This window comes from Akebia trifoliata, chromosome 4, assembly GCF_017979445.1.
Source record: "Akebia trifoliata isolate Shusen 1 chromosome 4, ASM1797944v1, whole genome shotgun sequence".
NCBI lineage: Eukaryota > Viridiplantae > Streptophyta > Magnoliopsida > Ranunculales > Lardizabalaceae > Akebia > Akebia trifoliata.
In genome coordinates, this window is record NC_141378.1 from 9,148,301 (window position 1) to 9,169,144 (window position 20,844).

General features: G+C 34.8%; 1 protein-coding gene and 1 non-coding gene across 3 annotated transcripts; both read left to right on the plus strand.

Moving 5' to 3' along the window:
* Positions 1 to 7,534: 7,534 nt before the first annotated feature.
* On the plus strand, positions 7,535 to 7,606 carry TRNAQ-CUG (transfer RNA glutamine (anticodon CUG)). Its single transcript has one exon. It is a non-coding gene; the product is annotated as a tRNA-Gln (tRNA).
* A 4,309-nt stretch (positions 7,607 to 11,915) lies between these two features.
* Positions 11,916 to 20,844, plus strand: LOC147403593 (protein NRT1/ PTR FAMILY 1.2-like). 2 transcript variants are annotated; one of them, XM_086439215.1, is made up of 4 exons: positions 11,916 to 12,118; positions 18,507 to 18,724; positions 19,029 to 19,579; positions 19,853 to 20,844. In XM_086439215.1, the coding sequence occupies exons 1-4, from the start codon at positions 12,004 to 12,006 to the stop codon at positions 20,433 to 20,435; spliced, it is 1,467 nt and encodes a 488-aa protein (XP_086295341.1). In that variant the 5' UTR covers positions 11,916 to 12,003; the 3' UTR covers positions 20,436 to 20,844. The 2 variants fall into 2 exon arrangements, with proteins under 2 accessions (XP_086295341.1, XP_086295342.1); XM_086439216.1 differs by lacking the exon at positions 11,916 to 12,118 and adding an exon at positions 16,749 to 18,396.

The window sequence follows — 20,844 nt, forward strand, 5'->3', positions numbered from 1 at the left end:
TCTATGAATCCTACAATGTATTGGTGGTGATGAGTGATGTTTTTAGTTCATGTTCCACCATCAATAAATCTATACTTCTCTAGAAAGAAACTCTAATTTCTGTTTGGATTATAGGTTTACTAATGTACGCATTCAGAATGCCTCCTATTTGTCACAGATTTTGTTCTTGTTTTTCACCGGCTTGGCACTCTTGTAGTGCAACCTGATGATATTCAAGTAAATCTTATTAAACAAATAAAATTTTAAAATCACAAAATATCCCTTTTACAATGTAATTTAAAAAAAAAAAAAATCTTAATCAATATTCTAAATTACAAATAAATCCTTTTGAAACATGTGCCTTTGCACATGACATCTTCTAGTTTTTAATAAATTTCAAGACACCTATTGGATTACATGTGCAATTTTTCACTTTTTTCAAAGTGTCAACATTTGTTGACTTGGGTGTGAATGGGTACTCATTTAATCGAAATTGAACTGGAATTAGAACTGAAAACCCCGGTTCCGATTCCCTTTTAATTGGAATCGTTTGGAATCAAGTCTAAAATGGAACTGAACTTATAGGAATTGGAATCGATTTATTTTATCGTTTCTTTTATATATTATAGGTGATTTAAGGTATTCTTCTATTCAAAATTAATGCATGTTATATAAAATACTTCAATAGTCCATATAAACTATGGATAGGACCTTAAAATAAGCTATCTCTTCTAAGAATTTATTATTTTTAAAGAAGATAATTTTTTTATTTTTGAAAAATCATTAACGACAAAGTATAACTAAGTCAATAATTTTGTAGATAATATGTTTACTTTAAGAAAAAAAAAAAAAGAGATTGTATAATAATTTGAAATACTACTTTATTTCACATTCAATTCTTGAGAACTATAATCAATGGGCACTCGTGTTTTTAGTAATTCTGATTCTAATTATTTGTAAATCAACCCTAGAACAGAAAAAAATATAATGGTGATGGTTCTAAGTGCCTTAGGAACAATCGATTGACACTCATTGTGATGACGATACGTTCTTATCAAATCAAAATAAAAAACCTTAAAAAGTAAAAAAAAGTAAGATAATAATAATAATACGTTCCAAGTGTGAACAGTAATTACCCTAAATCAAGAGGGGTACATCCTTAATTTGCCTTTTAAGATATTGCAAGAAACCCCAGTAAATATATTGCGTGAGGCCAATTCATCATCATTCGTTGCAAAAAAGCATATATCCACATATGAGAGGTGGTCCACGCCGAATCAAGGCTTAAAATTACATTATTTAACTCTACTTCAGTTACTCAACCCAACAAACTAACCCTAGTTAGATTGATATGGGTAAAGGACAAAAATCTTTTCTTTTTTTTCCACCCAGCTTGAGATATTTTCATCCAACATAATGTTCAGTGTTTGGTTAACAAGATAACAATATCCACTCTATGAACAACAACAGTTGCACCATAATAACGAAATTCAGATTTAGCACTTATTCAAAAGGGTCAATTTTGTAATTTCATACCACTTCGAAAAGTTTCACCAAAAATAGAAAATTTCAATTAGAGAATAAAAAATCGTTGATATTTTGAGAATATTCCGCAATCAATTGAAAAAACCATCAATTATTAAGAAAAAAAGTGATGATTTTTTAAATCACTCAATGATTATTCTTGAATCGTCAATTAAGATGCATTCTACTTGCATTCACCATTTGTGCTCTATGCACCCACTACTTAAACTTCCTCTAGTCTCAAAAAATCCACTATCCCAATCTAATCTTAGTCGTTTACTTTTTGCATCCATCAACCCTGTCGACCTTTATTCGCTCTTCTTCTTTTTATTCTCTCTCATTCTTCTTCTTATTATCATATGCATCTAAGGAGCTTTCAATGAGTATTTTGTGATATAAGAATAAATACCCTTAGAACTTATAAAGCAGGTTGTAGATGATTAACTAGTGATCTAGAGGTTATTACAAAGTCCCAACAATTCGATAGGGAGCTTATTGTGTCAAATTCAATAGGAACATACCGAACGTATGATATAATGATTATTATTATTATTATTTTTTATAATTTTCTACTGAATATTTTTTTTAAGCGGGCGTGAATCTTTTTATTAGAGCCAATTTGATCATTTCACCTAGGATTGACAATGGATCAATATCAATCCATTACCAATCTGAAATCATTCTTGTATGATCGGATTACAATTTCACCTAATATCAATCTAATCCAATTTAACATCCTCAAATATGATTTTGTAGAGAAATACCTAGGTTTGCGAGGGGAGAGAGGCATCGATTGAGCAAGAGAAAGTTTTCTCAATCTCCATTCTTAGATCCAAATGATAAGGTTTGGAAAAAAAATGAAGTAAAATGTGCTATTCACTCGCATTTTTGACAAAACACAATATACGTATTATAATGTCGAATTGATTACAAAAATATCCAACACTACGATCTATGTAATGAAAGAATGAAAGTTGTGCTAGATTCCCCCCTTTTTCTTTTCCTTCACTCCTGATTACCCTTTAAAAAAAAAAAAAAAAAAAGACCAACAAGATTATATCATAATGATTTACTTTTTGATATAAAAAATTTAATGCTCAAAACATTAAATTTTGTATAGATTTATATAATTATTAAAAAGACATAAGAAACCCATCATGATTTGTATATTTTATCTTTGGTCCCGTTCAATGGCCAACAGTTTGGCAAACACTTTTTCAAAACATGGGTTAGAGGTCTTAGAATGGGCTGATTTTTGGTGAGGATGATCTCTACGGTGAGGAGATCATCCTCACCAAAAATCAGCTGATTCCAAAACTTCTAACCCCAGTTTACAAGTTGAAAAATCGTGAATCGTCCATTTTTTATAAATCATTTTTGATGGGGTTCGAAGTTTTGGAATGGACTGATTTTTGGTGATGATGATCTTCTCACCATAGAGATCATCCTCACCAAAAATTAGCTCATTCCAAGACCTCTAACCCATATTTTGAAAAATGTGTTTGCCCAACTGTTGGCCATTCAACGCTACCCTTTATCTTTTTAGTAATAATAATTGGGTGAAACAAAAAAGTTGTTGTCAAAATAAAAAGAGCTGTGCTAGAGTGATCTTAGGAGGGCCACGTTGATGTGATTGGGCATACATGTCCATAGGTGTGTTTAAACACTTACATCTCAAAGAAAAGAAAAATACAAATGACGGCATGTGCGCACCACTACGGCAATGTACCCGTGTGTCCCCACTGTGTTTACTGCAGCATTGAGGTCACTCTTCCTCTGTTACTTTTGGAGAGGATATGTAAATAACACTTCGACTTCTTTGTTGTCGATAGGGGTAGGTAGGGGGAATCTTTACGAACTATCGATGATGGCTATTTTTATTTATTTCACATAATATTCAAATATTTTTTTGTTGGGATGTGTTTTTTTCTTTCTGGAATATTCTGACCCCAACAAATTAATTAACAAATTGGAAGAAAAAAAAAAAGTGCATGCCGATGTGGTTTGTATTACTTTAACTCTTCCCGAGGTCGATGCAGCACGTGCAAGAAAAAAATTTGAAGTAGGTAGCTCGTTTCAAAATTTTGAAGAAATCCTCTCCATTGAATTACACGTGGTATTTTCAATGAAGTATTCAAATTTTAAATTTGAAACAAATTCAAAACCGCACGTGTTTTGTAACGAGGAGGATTTCTTCAAATTTTGAAACAGACTTCCCGCTTTAAAGTCGGATTCGGATTTTGGGTAGGTGATAATTGATCGACATCTTCTCGTTCAAGTGAAAAATGCTTAGCCGTGAATCGTTCATTTTTAACCCATATAAGACAAATAAATTTAGTCATGGGTGGAGTGCCCAAGGTAATACTTGGGGCGCCTTTAGGTCAGTAGTTCTTTACTCTCACTTGGAAGTCATAACAGACTCTTGTGAGTTGTGAGTCCCGAGTGTTGTGGGTAAATAGATAGTTGCAGAGGAAACGATGAAGGAGATTGTTGGAGAAGAGAAAATGGAGATTTCATCTGATCAAAAGAATCAAAGCCAACATATTTCAAGGTCAAAGGGTGGTCTTAAAACCATGGCCTTCGTCATTGTTAATCATTATGCTATGGCATCCAAGTTAGAATTACCGAAATCCTATATAGTCTTCAACATTGAAAAAATAATAAATAAAATAAGAAAATGAAAAAAGAAAAATCTTGATTTCCTCCAAGAAGTGTTTACTGCTTCAGTGCAAAAATTAAGCATTAAAATATTATTGAATTTTTTTTACTTCTTTTTAGCAATAAGCATTAAAAATATGGAGTAAACAAACGCGTCAATTTGACAAAAAGTGTTGAATTTTTTTTCCAGCATTAAGCGCTGAAAATTAGCACAAACAAATAGTGCCTTAGTAAGAATGAATTACCACCTCAACAATCCAACACCACAACCTTCTAAGTTGTTTCTAAAATCTTAGATCCAAAGAACATTTTTTTTAACTTGATCCAAGGTTTTGAAAATGAGTTGTGATGAATGCACGTGATCGGGTATGCGGCTGATGTGGCAAGGGCACAGAACCATAGATCTTTTTCATCGGGATACACAAGAAAAAGATCTGCGGTTCTATGCCCTTACCACGTTAGCCGCGTATCAAAACTGTGTGCATTCATCATTATTCTTTGAAAATAGATGGCTACGGAACTTCCACATAACTACCAAACTTAAAGGTGAACAATAATTATTTTGGGGGATTTTTTTTCGAAGTTCGTAGAATATTATTCGTTACAACCCTTAAACATTGAATCATGTTTTTGGGTGCCATAAGTTGAGCCCAAGGACCTTAGAGAGGGTGGAATCCTTACTAACTTGGTAAGTATGTGTTTGGTAACATTTCCAAAGTCTGAATGGAGGTGATCTACCTTTAAAATTCAAACTTCAGAAGTTTTATTTCCGTTTATTTCGTTTCAGATTTTAGCCTTCAAAATTGAATTTTAGAACTTTTGAACCAAAGATGAGGGGACATTGGATGAAACTTTTGATTTTTAGTTTCCAGACTTCAGACTTCAAAAGTATTACCAAACATAGTCTAAGGCTAGTTAGACAAAAAAAAAAAGGTCATGATAAAATGACACTCTAAAATGTACATAGCAAGTGCACAGAATCATAGATCTTTTTCTTTGGGACACACAAGGAAAAAGATCTACAGTTCTGTGCACTCAAGGGTAGAACTAATAAGGAGCTGCTGGGGGCAATTGCCCCCACAGAACTTTGAGACACCCCTATATTTTCAACTAATTACATGCCCCATTTGTTCCCACTCCCTCACCTCTCTCCCCATTTTCCCCCACACACTTACCTCTCTCCAATTTTCACAAAAAATGAGTTGATTTTTGGTGAGGATGATCTCTACAATGAGGAGATCATCATCATAAAAAATCAGCTCATCCTAAAACTTCTAACCAAGTCAAAACAAGTTCAAGAATCGTAAAAGAGAAGTGCTTACAACTTCAAAGCAAAAATTAAGCATAAAAATGGTGCTGAATTTTTGTCACTTATTTTCAATTATAAGCACTGAAAATATGGAGTAAACAAACATACTAATTTGACAAAAAATGCTGAAATTATTTTTTTTCAGCATTAAGCATTGAAAATTAGCACAAACAAACAGTGACTTAGTAAATAATGATTTACCACCTCGCATCAATCTAACACCACAACCCTCTAAGTTGTTTATAAAATCTCAGATTCAAAAAATAATTTTGAAAAACATTTTTTTTTTACTTGATCCAAGATTTTGAAAATGAGTTGTGATGAATGCACGCGGCTGATGTGGCAAGGGCACAAAATCATAGATTTTTTTCATTGGGATACATAGGAAAAAGATGTGCGGTTCTAAGCCCTAGCCACGTCAGCCACATACAAAAACTGTGTGCATTCCTCATTATTCTTTGAAAATAAATGGCTATGGAACTTCCACATAACTACCAAACTTAAAAGTGAAAAATAATTATTTTTGTGGATTTTTTTTTTTCGAAGTTCATAGAATTTTATTCTCTGCAACCTTGAAGCATTGGATCATATTTTTGGGTGCGACAAGTTCAGCCCAAGGACCCTTAGTGAGGATGGAATCCTTACTAGCTTGGTAAGTGTATGATTGGTAACATTTTTGAAGTCTAAATGGAGGTGGTCGACCTTTAAAATTCAGACTTCAGAAGTTTTATTTCCATTGGTTTCGTTTTAGATTTTAGACTTCAAAATTGAATTTTAGAACTTTTATACCATGGATGGGGGGGACACTGGATGAAACTTCTGATTTCTAGTTTCCAGACTTTGATATTTAGAGATCTTTGGTAAACTTATTGTATGTGAAATACAGTAAACTTTGGGTAATTGAGTATTAGTTTAGACCTACCTTGGTCTAATTCTACATAGTTTTAAGGGTGGTGTTATGGGTACTTATGTTTCTCTGTCATGGAGTTCATCTTGCACACATGATCTATTTTCGGTGCTAAATCGGCTAAATCAAGTTGGTTTGCCAGGCCACATTTAATTGACATTCTAATATTGTGATGAAGAAGATTGTTAAATATGAGAGTTGGCAGATAAAATATCTGGATTTATTTGATAAATTAATGAAATATGTTGTTGCTCAATAACACATCAAGAGGCAAAACTATGCTTTTTCACACATCCCAACAGAATTTCGATTAAGAGATGAACATAATCTGAACTAACAACTTGACAGGAATCACCTAGAATGTGTAGACTAACCACCTTCCTGTAATTCTCTAGACATCATCAAGTCTTTCGTGTTTCTTTTGGTCCAAGCTTTTTAGGAAGTATAACTGACTTATTCTTTGAGGATTGAAGGGATATTGAGTAGTTAATTTACATATATATGTAAATTAAGAGGGGGTGAAGAAGAAAAATAATAAAATAGGTCTTAAAAAAAATTATAGTTTGATGGGATATTATTATCGTGCAATTTATTGATGATAAATTGTGTTACTTGCTCTTATTTCATTATTAATAAATCTGTATTTATATAATATAAAAAAAATTTAATTTACGTTTACGAATGTAGGCATTCAAAATGCTTCTTACGGGTAAAGACAATTTGTCACAAATTTTGTTTTTCACTTGTTTGGCACTCTTGTAGCGCACTTTGACGATATTTGAGTAAGCCTTCTTAAACAAATGATTTCTTGATGGCTCTAAGTCTCTAGTTTTAAATATTTTTTAAGAATGATAAGATTGAAAAAAAGAAACTGAGCAGCTTCGATTGAGTTTAGGCCGTTCATTTAAAACTTACTTTAATGTTTTAAATGAATTAAAGTACATCGCATGGGTTGTCCCTTTCCATTGTGGATGTATATGTTGCATTCTTTCGCGTGCATCAATGATGGATATATCAACTCATACACGTAATTATTAATCCTTGTTGGGTCCATTGCTCCCACCTTTGGGAGAAAGTTTAAGCAACTGAGGGAAATATCTCACCACAGGAGAGATATAAGATATATAACTTAGTAAATGTACCCTTTTGGCAACAAAGGTCCTATGGTCTAGTGGTTAGGACATTGGACTCTGAATCCAGTAACCCGAGTTCAAGTCTCGGTAGGACCTGATTTTTTATCAAAAAGAATGTTTGATCCAATTTAAGAGAGTCCTACTTTTTTATCAAAAAGAATATTTGATCCAATTTAAGAGAAATTCTATTGTCACGCCAACTTTTGCTAACGCCACCCCAATTCATATGAAAATGAGATATTTCCTTAAAGGAGCACAACTTATGACCAAATTCCTGTTCTCAACTTTTGGTACACTATTCATTTTAATTGCCAAACATATCAACAATCTTGACGGTAATTTATTTGCAAATTTGTTGATTATAAAAGTGATGAATTCACTAAAAAACATTTATTGAGAATTAAAATGAACAACATACTAAACTCGAAAATTTTATCATATTTAACACACGAAATGGAGATTCACCTATATAAGTCATCGAAGAATTAACACGTAAATTGGGCCAGCATTAGCAAAGTTCGTGTGGCAATCCGAGCTCTCCAAATTAATGAGAGCATCAAACGGATTTCCTAGCTATCTCTTGTCTTGAGAGGAAGGACCAGACACAAGTTTCCTAGTTATCTCTTCTTCATCATTTTCAAAGGACCAAAGCTTTGAATTAAGCCATGAGTTCATGGTTTTGAAAACCAATTTTTTCAAAAAGATTTGATACGTAATACAAATCATAATCACAAAATTCTTCGAATTAGGGATTAGTCGATTAAATCAAATAATTCATCGACTATATCTCAATCAATTGTGAAAAATAAATAAATAAATAGTTTTTTCAATATTAAAATATCAAGAAGAAGATAAGTTTATAGAGGTTGAAGATAATAGGTCATTATGAAGTGCAAAAAACTATTTTGTATCATCTTCGAAATCTTGTTTACTTTACTTCTTCATTTTTCAAAACGTTTCTGAATTGAAGCCCCCACCGAACAATTACCGAATATGAACTTTGTTAATATGATTGAAACACATTTGATAAATATAATTTTATATTTTAAAATATTAGATTTTTCTATTGTAAACGGGATTAATATATTATATAATCACAAACCTTTAAGCCATGTTTGGATTGAGAAAAGTAGAGAGAAGAGAATGGAAAATGAGATAAGAGAAACTCAATTTCTCTCCATCATGTTTGGATTGATAGGAGAGAATTTAGGACGATTTTAAAATTTTAAAATATCTTAAAAGAGATCTAGGGACAGAGTTAGAATCGTAAAATATTTGAAAATAGTTTCTCTCCTCTCCTTTCCACTTTTGGAGAGAAATAAAACTCACATTTTTTATTTCCTCTTCTCTCTCCACTTAACAATCCAAACAAAGGAAATTCATTTATTTTCTCTTCTCTTCTTTTCATTTATGTCAATTCAAACACAATGTTGGTATCTTAAAATTATTCAAATTGATTTGACAAAAAATACCAAATTCACACATATTTGATAAATATAATTGAATTTCTCAAAAATCAATTGAGCTTAACCAATTTTTAAACAAGTGATTAAGCTAGTCAATTCTTTGTGGACAACGGTTCAAAGGCCTCGAAGTGTGAGATCATAGTTACAAAGTCGGAAAAACATAATAAGATAATTTTAAAAACAAAAATATTTTTTAAGTGTAAAAAATGTAAACAAATATTTACTTCATTTATCTATTTAATAAAACACAACTATAAGGCCTACCCTTTATCCCCTTCACATAAGTAAAGGTTGAGATTAAATCTTGCTACAAATCTGTAGATTTTCTAATTTAATGTTTTGTTTTGCGCTCAATTCTCTCGCCTAACTCTTTTTTCTCTTTCTCTCTCAAGTCAAAATCACACCAACACCCCCACCGCTCCCTTTCTATGCCTCTCTCACTTTTCCTTCTCAAGTCACACCAATGCCCTATGTTTGTGGGACTCTATCACCTATGTTGCAAAAACTTCATTGAAACCCTACAAGAACATGGTAAAGTACAGGAACTCAATATTTTGAAGGGACTTCAAGTCCTCCAAATGTTTTGGGTTTTTCTTCATTTCTTTCATCACTTCTAATTTTTACTATTTTTCAGGATTGTACACTAATCAAAGAACTCAAACCAGAGGGGATGTCCTGATGAATATCTTAACCCTAAAGAGAATTAACTAATACATGATGAAGATCTCCCTTTCGAATCTTGCAAAAAATCTCTAATATGGGAAAATGTGATATTTTCTTAACCAAATGACCACTTGATTGCACTTAGTTGAGTGCTTTGACTATGCCACATGTTAGTCAGGTTGAGTTCTTTCAAGGATTCAACTAGAAGAAATGATGAATGAAATGAAGAAAAACTCAAACCATTAGGAGGATTTGAAGTCCCTTTGAAAGATTAAAATCCCAAACTTCGCCATGCTCTTTTAGGGTTTGAATAAAGCTTTTGGCAACAAAGGTGATGGAGTCAGAGAGAGAGAGAGAGAGAGGCATTGGTGTGACTTGAGAGGTGAGAAATGAGAGGCATAGATAGGGAAGGGTAGGGTTCCTTGGTGTGATTGTGACTTGAGAGAGAGAAAGAGTTAGGTGGGAGAATTGAGCGGAAAAGAAAATACTAAGGGTATGTTTGATTACACATGAAAAATAGGGTAGAAAATCAATTTCCATAGAAAATGACATTTTTCAAATGTTTGATTACACATAAAAATGGAAAATGACATTATCTTCTTCCTCACTTACCTCCATCTCCACCATCGTCGTCGTTGCAGGCACATCCTCCTCCCTCTCCCTTTCTCCTCATCTTCTCTTCTTTTCCTTTTTTTTCTCATATTTTTTTCATGATTTTATTCAAGTAAAATTAAATAATAGAATTTGATTTTCCAACGCTACTTATTTTCTATCACTATTTTTTCATGAATTTCAAATTTCATGGAAAATCATGTTTTATACAACCAAACATATCCTAAATTGAAAAATCTAGAGAATTGTATCAAGATTTGATCCTAACTTCTATTATATGTGGGGACAAAAGATCGTGCAATATCTTGAAGTTGCGTCCACGCATATCCATAAATGTATTTTACTCGTCTCTCAAGAAAAAATGCATCTACTTGCGTGTAGGCGCCACCACGCAATGTCCCCATGTGTCCCAACTGAGCTCACTCCAGCATTGAGGTCACTCTTCGACTTCATTGTGGTAGATAGGGGTAGGTGGGGGGGGGGGGAATCTTTATAAACCATCCCGATAGATGTTTTTATTTCTTTAGCACAATAGTCGATTTTTTTTTTTTTATAGGACGTGTTTTTGTTCTCTGGAAAATTCTGACCCCATCAAATTAATTAACAAACCCTACTTATTTTCTATCACTATTTTTTCATGAATTTCAAATTTCATGGAAAATCATGTTTTATACAACCAAACATATCCTAAATTGAAAAATCTAGAGAATTGTAGCAAGATTTGATCCTAACTTCTATTATATGTGGGGACAAAAGATCGTGCAATATCTTGAAGTTGCGTCCACGCATGTCCATAAATGTATTTTACTTGTCTCTCAAGAAAAAATGCATCTACTTGCGTGTAGGCGCCACCACACAATGTCCCCATGTGTCCCAACTGAGCTCACTCCAGCATTGAGGTCACTCTTCGACTTCATTGTGGTAGGGGGGGGGGGGGGTACCATCCCGATAGATGTTTTTATTTCTTTAGCACAATAGTCAATTTTTTTTTTTTTATAGGACGTGTTTTTGTTCTCTGGAAAATTTTGACCCCATCAAATTAATTAACAAATAGTGACACATGGGAGAAAAAAAAAATGTATGCCGCACTCATCTGTATTATTTAAACCATCCCGATAGATGTTTTTATTTCTTTAGCACAATAGTCAATTTTTTTTTTTTGATAGGACGTGTTTTTGTTCTCTGAAAAATTTTGACCCCATCAAATTAATTAACAAATAGTGACACATGGGAGAAAAAAAAAGTGTATGCCGCTCTCATCTGTATTATTTAACTCTTTGCGAGGTTACGCAACATGTGAAAGAAAAAAACTTTGAAGTAGTTGCCTGCTTCAAAATTTCAAAGAAATCCTCCCCCTTTAATTACACGTGATATTTTCAATGAATTATTAAATTTTAGACTTGAAACAAATTCAAAATGCCACGTGTTTGATAATAAGGAGGGTTTCTCAAAATTTTAAGCGGCTTCCCACTTTAAAGTTGGACTCGGATTCTGGGAAGGTGATAATTGATGCATCTTGTATCACATGTGAAAAATGCTTCTAGCCCTTCATTTTTAACCCATATAAGACAAAAAAAAAAAAAAGAAAAGTTAGGTTACGGGATAGGGTGCCCAAGGTAATACTTGGGGTGCCTTTAACACGTTCCATCTTTAAATTGCTGGTACTAGTTCTTTACTCACTTGGAAGTCATAGCAGCCTCTTGTGAGTTGTGAGTCCCGAGTGTTGTGGGTAAGTAGATAGTTGCAGAGGAGATGATGGAGCAGATTGCTGGAGAAGAGAAAATGGAGATTTCATCTGATCAAAAGAAACAAAGCCAACAGATTTCAAGGTCAAAGGGTGGCATTAAAACCATGCCTTTCGTCATAGGTAATGCCCATTCCACCATACATGAAGGCATACACACATTGCACTCATACAAACAAGTTAATGTAAGTGATTACTATGTAAAATTCTCTGTTAATTTTGTGATTTTATATATATATATATATTTCAATTTGATGGCTAAAACCATGCTTTTCATCATAGTTGGTTACACCTTCACACAACATATACATGTAAAATTCTCTAATTTTGGTGGAAATTAGAGATACTCTGTTGTTTTCTAACTGAGACATCCCTTTGACTTGGCTCTTCTACGACAGTCCAAGTTAAAATTACCGAAATACTATAGTCTTCAACATTGAAAAAATAATAAATAAAATAAGAAAATGAAAAAAGAAAAAACCTTGATTTTCCCCAAGAATCCATCTACTTTCAACCCCTAGGGTAAAACTTTTTGCCCTCATCTCTACCCCTAAAATTCTCTCTTTTTTCCCTTCAAACCTTAGGAAAAAGAGATGGGTTTCTTGGAGGAGGTTGAAGATGACGGAATTTAGGGGGAAAAGCCGAGTTTTTTTTACAAGAAGTTGAATGGGATGGATGGATAGGTTGGATAAAAAAAAAAAATTACTGTCTGAGGTTTAAGATAATGGGTTTGGGTGGTGGTTGGGAAGGAATCCTAGAAGTTGATGGGATGGATGAAGAGGTGTAGGATTAAAAAAAAAATACTCTTATAAGTTGAAGACATTAGGTTTTGAGAGTGAAAAAAAGTAAGAGTAGGTTTGATTGCACATGGAAAATAGGGTGGAAAATCAATTTTAATGGAAAATGATATTTTTCAAGTGTTTGATTGCACATGAAAATGAAAATTCATTTTCCACCTCAATCAAAAAGTTCTCACCCATATTTTTCATCCCCAATTCTTTTCCATTCATATCTTCTTCTTCTTCCCTACCTACCCCACCCCCACCCCCACTACCATCACACTAACCTCGCCATCGTCATCATCGTTGTCGCTGTTATCACCATCTTCGGTCACTTTCTCTCTTTCTCTCTCTTCTTCTCCTTTTCCATCCCTCACCTCCGCCGCCACTACCACCACGTTCTTCCCTCATATTCCTCATCATCTACTTCCTCACTTACTTCCGCCATCACCGTCGCCATCGCCACCACCACTACCACCGCCACTACCATGTTCTCCCCTCTTCTACCTCTCTTACCTTCACCGCCACCACCACCACCACCACATCCTCCCCTCCCTCCCTCCTCATCTTCTTCTTTCTCTCCCCCTCTTTTCATCTTCTTTCTCCTCCTCCTCCTCCTCTCCTTCTTCTTCTTTTTCCTTATATAATTTTCCCACTATTTTATCCAAGTAAAATCAAACAATAGAATTTGATTTTCCAACTCTACCTATTTACCACCACTATTGCCAAACCAATTTTTAATATTGGTGCATCAATTTAAAATTTTTAATAAACAATATGCGGGTGTGAGAAGTAACTCCGAAAAAAAGCTAGAGCACCCCGCCTTCTTCATCAAGGGGGAGTGTTTACTCAGACCTTGGTTGGTTTTCAGATACATCTTCTCTCTCTTTCTATCTCTCTTCACCTTTCCTTCTCCTTCTCCTTTTCTTCTTTCCATCCTAATCAAGACTCACCACAAACTACTACACCAAATCATACCTAAAACCCCAACAAATCATCAAAGAGACTTCTTCATCATAGTGATCATCCTCACTAAAAATCATCTCATTCCGAAACTTTTAACCTATATAAGACAAAACAATTCAACTATGGTGTGGGTTTCCCTTATTAATTCGTTGGGTGCTTTTATAATTACCCATAACAATTTTTTTATTTTTTATTTCCAATTTTAATTCCAATCACTAGAGATTCAAGTAATTCCGTACTTGAATCTATGATAGGATCCTAGATCTTATAGACAATTTTGATCCACTTCAAGGGGGATCTTCCTCCAAATTAATTTATTTATTTTTATGAATTGCTTCAAAAAACATATTACATACTCCAATATATATAAAGGAAGGATTTTGACTCCAACGTACAAGTATTAGACTCCAAATTTAATAAGATTTCCTAAATTAATAAAATAGAAAATCCTAAAATAAGAAAATACTTAATTAGCATCTAGACTCCTAAATTACTAAATAACATAGCCTAAAATAATGTATCCTAACATCCATCCCTCTTTCAAAACGACTTGTCCTCAAGTCAGAAAATTTTCAAAAGCAACTTTGCCTTCAACGTGTCTGCATCGATCTCCAAAATGAGTAGTTGAGGTTTCTTACAACGATGTCTTGGTTTGAAAAGTTCGTTGCAATTGAAACAAAAGACCTTTCGATTGTTGCTTCGCTTGCTCTATCGAGGAAAGTCGATTAATAGGAGGAAGCCTAGGAGGTGCCTTTGGCTCAAGAGGTGTTGCATGGCACAATGAAAATTTTTTTGTTACTTTCATTGTTTCTTTTTGGCAAATAGCCAAGTCGAATGCTTCGGTTAGTGAACTAGGCCTAAATAATTGAATTCCAGCACGTATGTTGTCACATAAGCCCGAGACAAAACAACTAATTAAAAATGATTTTGGTAACTCGATTTGCAAGCTTTTCAAATAGGCCTTGAAATTCATGACCTGTACCAGTTTGTTTGAGTTTAGATAACGCCACACCCGGATCCGCGAGCTCCCGAGATTCAAAGTGAGAGCATAGGGCCCAAGTGAGTTGGGTCCATGACATTAACCCAATCAAATGAGTCATCCAACGATACCATGCTATAGCGTCTTCGGTTAGGTGAACTGAGGCCAAGGAAACCATTTGTTCGTTGAGCAAACTGTTCAACTGTTGATATTTTTCAACTTGAAAAATCTAGCCTTCCGGATTATCTCCGTCAAACTTTGGAAAATCGATACAAATCGAACGACCTTGTATTGCTATGCCTTCTCTTTGTTGTACATTAGCATGCTTCTCGAATTGACGGTTGATTTGCAACCAAATGTTCCAGGATTGCTTGAATTGCTTGTATCCCTTCTTTCAACTTATGAATATCAGTGTTTATTTGATCAAATCGAGGTTCAAACGAGTCGATTCTCTCACTTAGCTCCTTAACAGTCACCATGATAGGATCCTAGATCCTATAGACAATTTTGATCCACTTCAAGGGGGATCTTCCTCCAAATTAATTAATTTATTTTTATTGATTGCCTCTAAAAACGTATTACATCCTTCAATATATATAAATGAAGGATTTTGACTCCAACATACAAATATTGGACTCGTAATTTAATAAGACTTCCTAAATTAGTAAAATAAAAAGAATCCTAAAATAAGAAAATACCTAATTAGCATCTAGACTCCTAAATTACTAAATAACATAGCCTAAAATAACGTATCTTAACAATCTATGAGTAATTTTTCACTTTAATCTATGTTGATTTAGTAGGCATCAAATGTGTTTGATGAATTGTGTAAGAGAAGAATGGATGCAACTTGAAAATCCAAGATTCATAAATGGACTGATTAGCACATATCTTTGTTGTCTTTTTTACTTACTGTTGCTCTGTTTTTAGCCAAAATACTACATGACTTTAGTTGTGGCAAATATTCTGTTGAGCAACTATTTGTGGTAATGGATGTAGGATGCTAATCTGAATCTCATGTAGATGTTGTGAGACATTAACACTAGATGTTGTGGTGATGGGTTGGTAATGGATCTATAATGTTTTGTTTTGTCTTAAAGCATTGGTGTGCATATTTTTTCAATAAATGGTTTGCACATTTCCTTTTTTGGTGTGGCACATATAATTTAATTAATTTGTGTGGCAATGGCAGCTCTCTAAAAACAGAGAAACATTTTCCTAACTAATTAACTTAGTAAAGAATGAACTACCACCTCAACAATCAACACCACAGCTCTCTAAGTTATTTCTAAAATCTTAGATCCAAAAAACAATTTTTTTTAACTTGATCCAAGGTTTTGAAAATGAGTTGTGATGAATGCACACGGTTGGGTATGCGGTTGGCATTGCAAGGGCACAGAACCATAGATCTTTTTCATTGGGATACACAAGCAAAAGATCTGTGGGTCTATGCCCTTGCCACGTCAGCCGCGTACCAAAACCATGTGCATTCATCATTATTCTTTGAAAATAGATGGCTATGGAACTTCCACATAACTGCCAAACTTAAAAGTGAAAAATAATTATTTTTGGGGATTTTTTTTTCCAAAGTTCATAGAATTTTATCCTCTACAACCCGGAAGCATTGGATCATATTTTTGGGTGCCACAAGTTGAGCTCAAGGACCCTTAGTAAGGGTGGAATCCTTACTAACTTAGTAAGTGTGTGTTTGGTAACATTTCTGAAGTCTGAATGGAAGTGATCCACCTTTAAAATTCAGACTTTAGAAGTTTTATTTCCGCTTGTTTCGTTTCAGATTTTACACTTCAAAATTGAATTTCAGAATTTTTGAACCAAGGATGGGGGGATGCTTGATGAAACTTCTGATTTCTATTTTCCGGACTTTAGATGTTTCCAGACTTCAAAAGTGTTACCAAACATAGCCTAAGGCTAGTTGGACTCCATAAAAAAAAAAAAAAAAAAGAGTCGTGATAAAATGACGCGTTAAAACTTACGTGGTCTGTACGTGGCAAGTACAGAAAACCATAGATCTTTTTCTTTGGGATACACAAGGAAAAAGATCTACAGTTCTGTGCACTTGCCACATCAGCTGCGTACAAAACGGGTGCATTTTATCATTAGTAAAAAGAAATTACTCTTTGAGATTGAAGATAATATGTTTTGGGGAGAAAATCAAGGGTTTTGGTAAGAGATGTCAAGTGGAGTGAGTCGTAAAGGGGCCCAAAGTTGACAGATGGATGAAGAGGTTATAGGATAAAATTAATTAGAGTCATGCTACACTGCCTTCGTTGGACATTGTGTTCAACACTGCATGGATGTGGCAGTGCATATAACCATAGATTTCTTTCCTCTAGGTATGAGTAAAGAAATCTACGGTTCTCTATACACTGCCACATCAGCGCATTGTTGCATATAGTGTCCAACGAAGGCAGTTCAGCATTTTCTAAAAAATTACTCTTAGAGGATGAAGACAATAGATTTTGAGGGGAAAAATCAAGGGTTTTGGTAAGAGGTGTCAACGGGGTGAGTTGTAAAGGGTCCAATATCATTTGGGTCTCAAAAAAAAAAATATACAAGCCTGGTCAACCAAATGGTAAGGCCAACCTATGCCGAAGAAAAATGCATTATTCTCAAGTCCGACCTTCCGCCTAGTCTGGCCCACTTGCATTCGAATCAATTTGTTGAATGGGTTGGGTTGACTTGAGTTTTTCTTTGGAACATATAAAAGGGGAAATTACACTTTGACCACCTGTGATTTGGCATAATTCCATCTTGGCTCCCTAACATTTTGATAATTGCACTTACCTCCCCTCTCACATACAGTGTTTAAATTCAGATGCTATTTTACTATTTTACCTTCTTATTTTCTTTTCTTTTTTAATTAAAAAAAAAGCATCTACACGCTCACTCGTGAACCCATTTATTCATAGAGATATTTTTGTTTATAAAAAAATAACATTTTAAAAAGAGTAAAATTGTCTTTACAAAAAGTAAAAAATCATTCTTAAACTGTTTGATTGACGGCAAGTAGACTAAAGGGTGGTAAGTGAGCTCTTTAGATAAACTATAGGGGAGGTAAGTGCAATTGTCAAAACATTAGGGGGTCAACATATAATTATGCCAAACCACGGGGATTGAAAGTGTAATTTACCCTATATAAAAGGGGAAGAAGAAAGAGAGAAGGCGTTCATGACTTTTAAGCAGGGGTGGGGAATAGGCCCGACTCCCAGCTTGAACCTAACACTCTATTTAAATTGGCCTGGCTCTTGCTGAACCGAAACCTAAACGGGCCTCAGTTTTTATCCAAACTTGGCCCATAGCGGATCGGTCCCAGCCATTGACAACCCTACTGATGGAAGACAGGTGGGATGTCATCAGTTTTACACGCATATACACATACCATGCCTTTCATCATAAGTGATCACAGTTCCCTAACACACCATGTCTTTAATTATAGATAACTGCAATTCCTCCTTTTTTTTCAATTATTTGCTTTTTCTGCTTATCAAGCACAATTGTTTGTTAGATTCTTGGTGGTTGACACTACCTCCATCACTGGACCGATCACGATGAATTTTAGCTTACAGGACAAGATTCATTAAACGACACACACACACATGCATACACACATATGACAAGAATCAGCAGTAACTTATCTCCATGTGGGCCTATTAATGGTATGTGTGACTATAGATGTCAACTTTGCATAGATCTTCATCATAGTTCATCATGTAAATAATTTTGCGTGAAGTTATCCATTAATTGTGGGATTGCAATTTTTTAACAGGAATCCAAGCGTTTGAAACTATCGCAGCCTATGGGCTTCAACCAAATATGATCTTATACTTAATGGATGGGTATAATATGGATAATGCCTCAGGAGCAAAAATTTTGATGCTTTGGACAGCTGCGTCTTATTTCACGCCTGGTGTAGGAGCCTTCATATCGGATTCTTACCTGGGTCGATTCCGAGTTATTGGTATGGGATCCATTGCGAGTCTTCTTGTAAGTAAATTTTTTTTTCTTGAATTTCTATACTAGGCTCAAGAGTCAAGACTTTTGATTTAAACAATGAATCAATTATGTGAATCATTGTCTTGCGAAATCAATTTACTTTCAGAAAATCTAGAAAAATTACAAAAATATCTTAAGTTATACAAGTTTCGCTTGGAAGTCTAGCATAATGGCTTACCTTGGCCATCACCACAATATAATAATTAACATTATAATCCCAATGTTGCAATGATTCCGCATTACATGTAACCCGATTGTTTATAACAGAAAATTTCTTTAATTTTTCTTGTTGCAGGGGATGATCCTACTATGGTTGACAGCAATGGTTCCACAATTGAAGCCTTCCCCTTGCACCCCATCTTCCCAGAGTTGTGAATCTGCGATGCCTGCCCAACTCGTTCCCCTATTATTAGCTTTTGGACTCATATCTATTGGAAGTGGCTGCATTCGACCATGTTCCTTAGCCTTCGGTGCAGATCAATTGGATAAAAAAGATGATATTAAAAATGAGAGGGTCTTAAGTCGCTACTTCAGTTGGTACTATCTCTCATCTGTACTTGCGTATATGGTTGCACTTACTGTGGTTGTATATGTACAAGTTCACATGGGATGGAAAGTTGGGTTTGGAATTTCTGTCATTCTAATGTTCTCATCTGCTCTGTTCTTCTGGTCGGGCTCTCCTTTATACATAAAAATAAAGGCCGGCAAAAGCTTGATTACTAGATTTGCTCAAGTTGTGGTGGTGTCCTTGAAAAACAGAAATCTCTCTTTCCCTCCAGAGAACTCAAATAGATGGTATAATGGTAGTCATGACTTCGAGCACCTAGCACCCACTGACAAATTAAGGTATAAGATCATCATCCTCATTGTTGTCTTTGTTGTTTAAGTGTATGCTTGTGTGATAACTTTCAATATTAATTATGGTGGGTGACCACGTCCTTGGTATGGCTAGTACTTCTTGGTGCTCTCATACCCTCAATGAGTTTTAGGAGTTCCCTGTTCCCTCAACTCTCTAAGACACTCGTATACCCAAGCGAAAAAAAAAATTAAGAGAAGAAACTTATTCTCTTTTGTAGGATGGTTAATTTATTGTTAAATCAACTGAGTTTATATATGTAGGTGTTTGAACAAAGCTTGCATCATTAGAGATCATGAGGAAGGCCTTGATGGATCAACTTCAGGACCATGGAACCTCTGCTCGGTGGATCAAGTTGAAGAGTTCAAATCACTGGTGAGAATCTTACCCATATGGTCCACAAATATCGTGGTTGCAGTAACCATGAGTGTTCCCTCTTTAACATTACTAGTAGCAAACACCATGAACAGACACATTACCTCCAACTTTGAAATTCCAGCGGGATCCATCGGTTTGTTCACAATTATCACAGTATTGGTGTGGTTGACCATCTATGATCCCCTTATCCTCCCCCTACTAGCAAAGCTCACCGGACGACCAACTGGGCTTAGCATTATGCAACGTATGGGTGTTGGATTAGTATTATCTAGCATGGCCGTAGGGTTGGCTGCATTTGTGGAGAGTATTCGACGAAAAACTGCAATTGAACAAGGGTTCTCGGATAATCCACAGGGCATTATTGATATGTCAATTTGGTGGCTTGTCCCACAACCTTGCTTGACCGGCATATTCGAGGCATTTTTTTACAGTTGGGCAGACCGAATTTTATTACTCTCAGCTTCCTAAGAACTTGTCTAGCATTGGAATGGCTCTAGCTGCACTAGGAAGTTCTATTGGGTACTTGATAGGGAGTTCAATTCTAGGAATTGTAGACGATCTTACAAAAAGAGGGGGAAAGGAGAGTTGGGTTTCAGGTAACCCTAACAAGGGTCACTATGATTACTATTATTGGTTATTTTTTGCCTTGAGTGTTCTTAATTTTCTTTATTTTCTTATGTGTTGTTGGTTTTATGGGCCTTGTGAGAGAGAAGGAACTAGAATTACGGATGATGGGAAACATTATGTTATTCTAGAATCACGTAGCGGTGACGAGGAATAACCTTAAATCCTTTTTGTAATTACCTGTCTTCGTTGGTGTGAAAAACATAATGAAAGCTCAATGAGCAATCTCAAGTCTCGAATGAGATTAACAAAA

Coding starts and splice junctions, on each gene's coding strand:
- LOC147403593 (XM_086439215.1), top strand. CDS start 12,004: ATGATGGAGCAGATTGCTGGAGAAGAGAAAATGGAGATTTCATCTGAT. Junction 18,725..19,028: donor GATCCATTGCGAGTCTTCTT/GTAAGTAAATTT, acceptor TTCTTGTTGCAG/GGGATGATCCTACTATGGTT. Junction 19,580..19,852: donor GCACCCACTGACAAATTAAG/GTATAAGATCAT, acceptor TTATATATGTAG/GTGTTTGAACAAAGCTTGCA.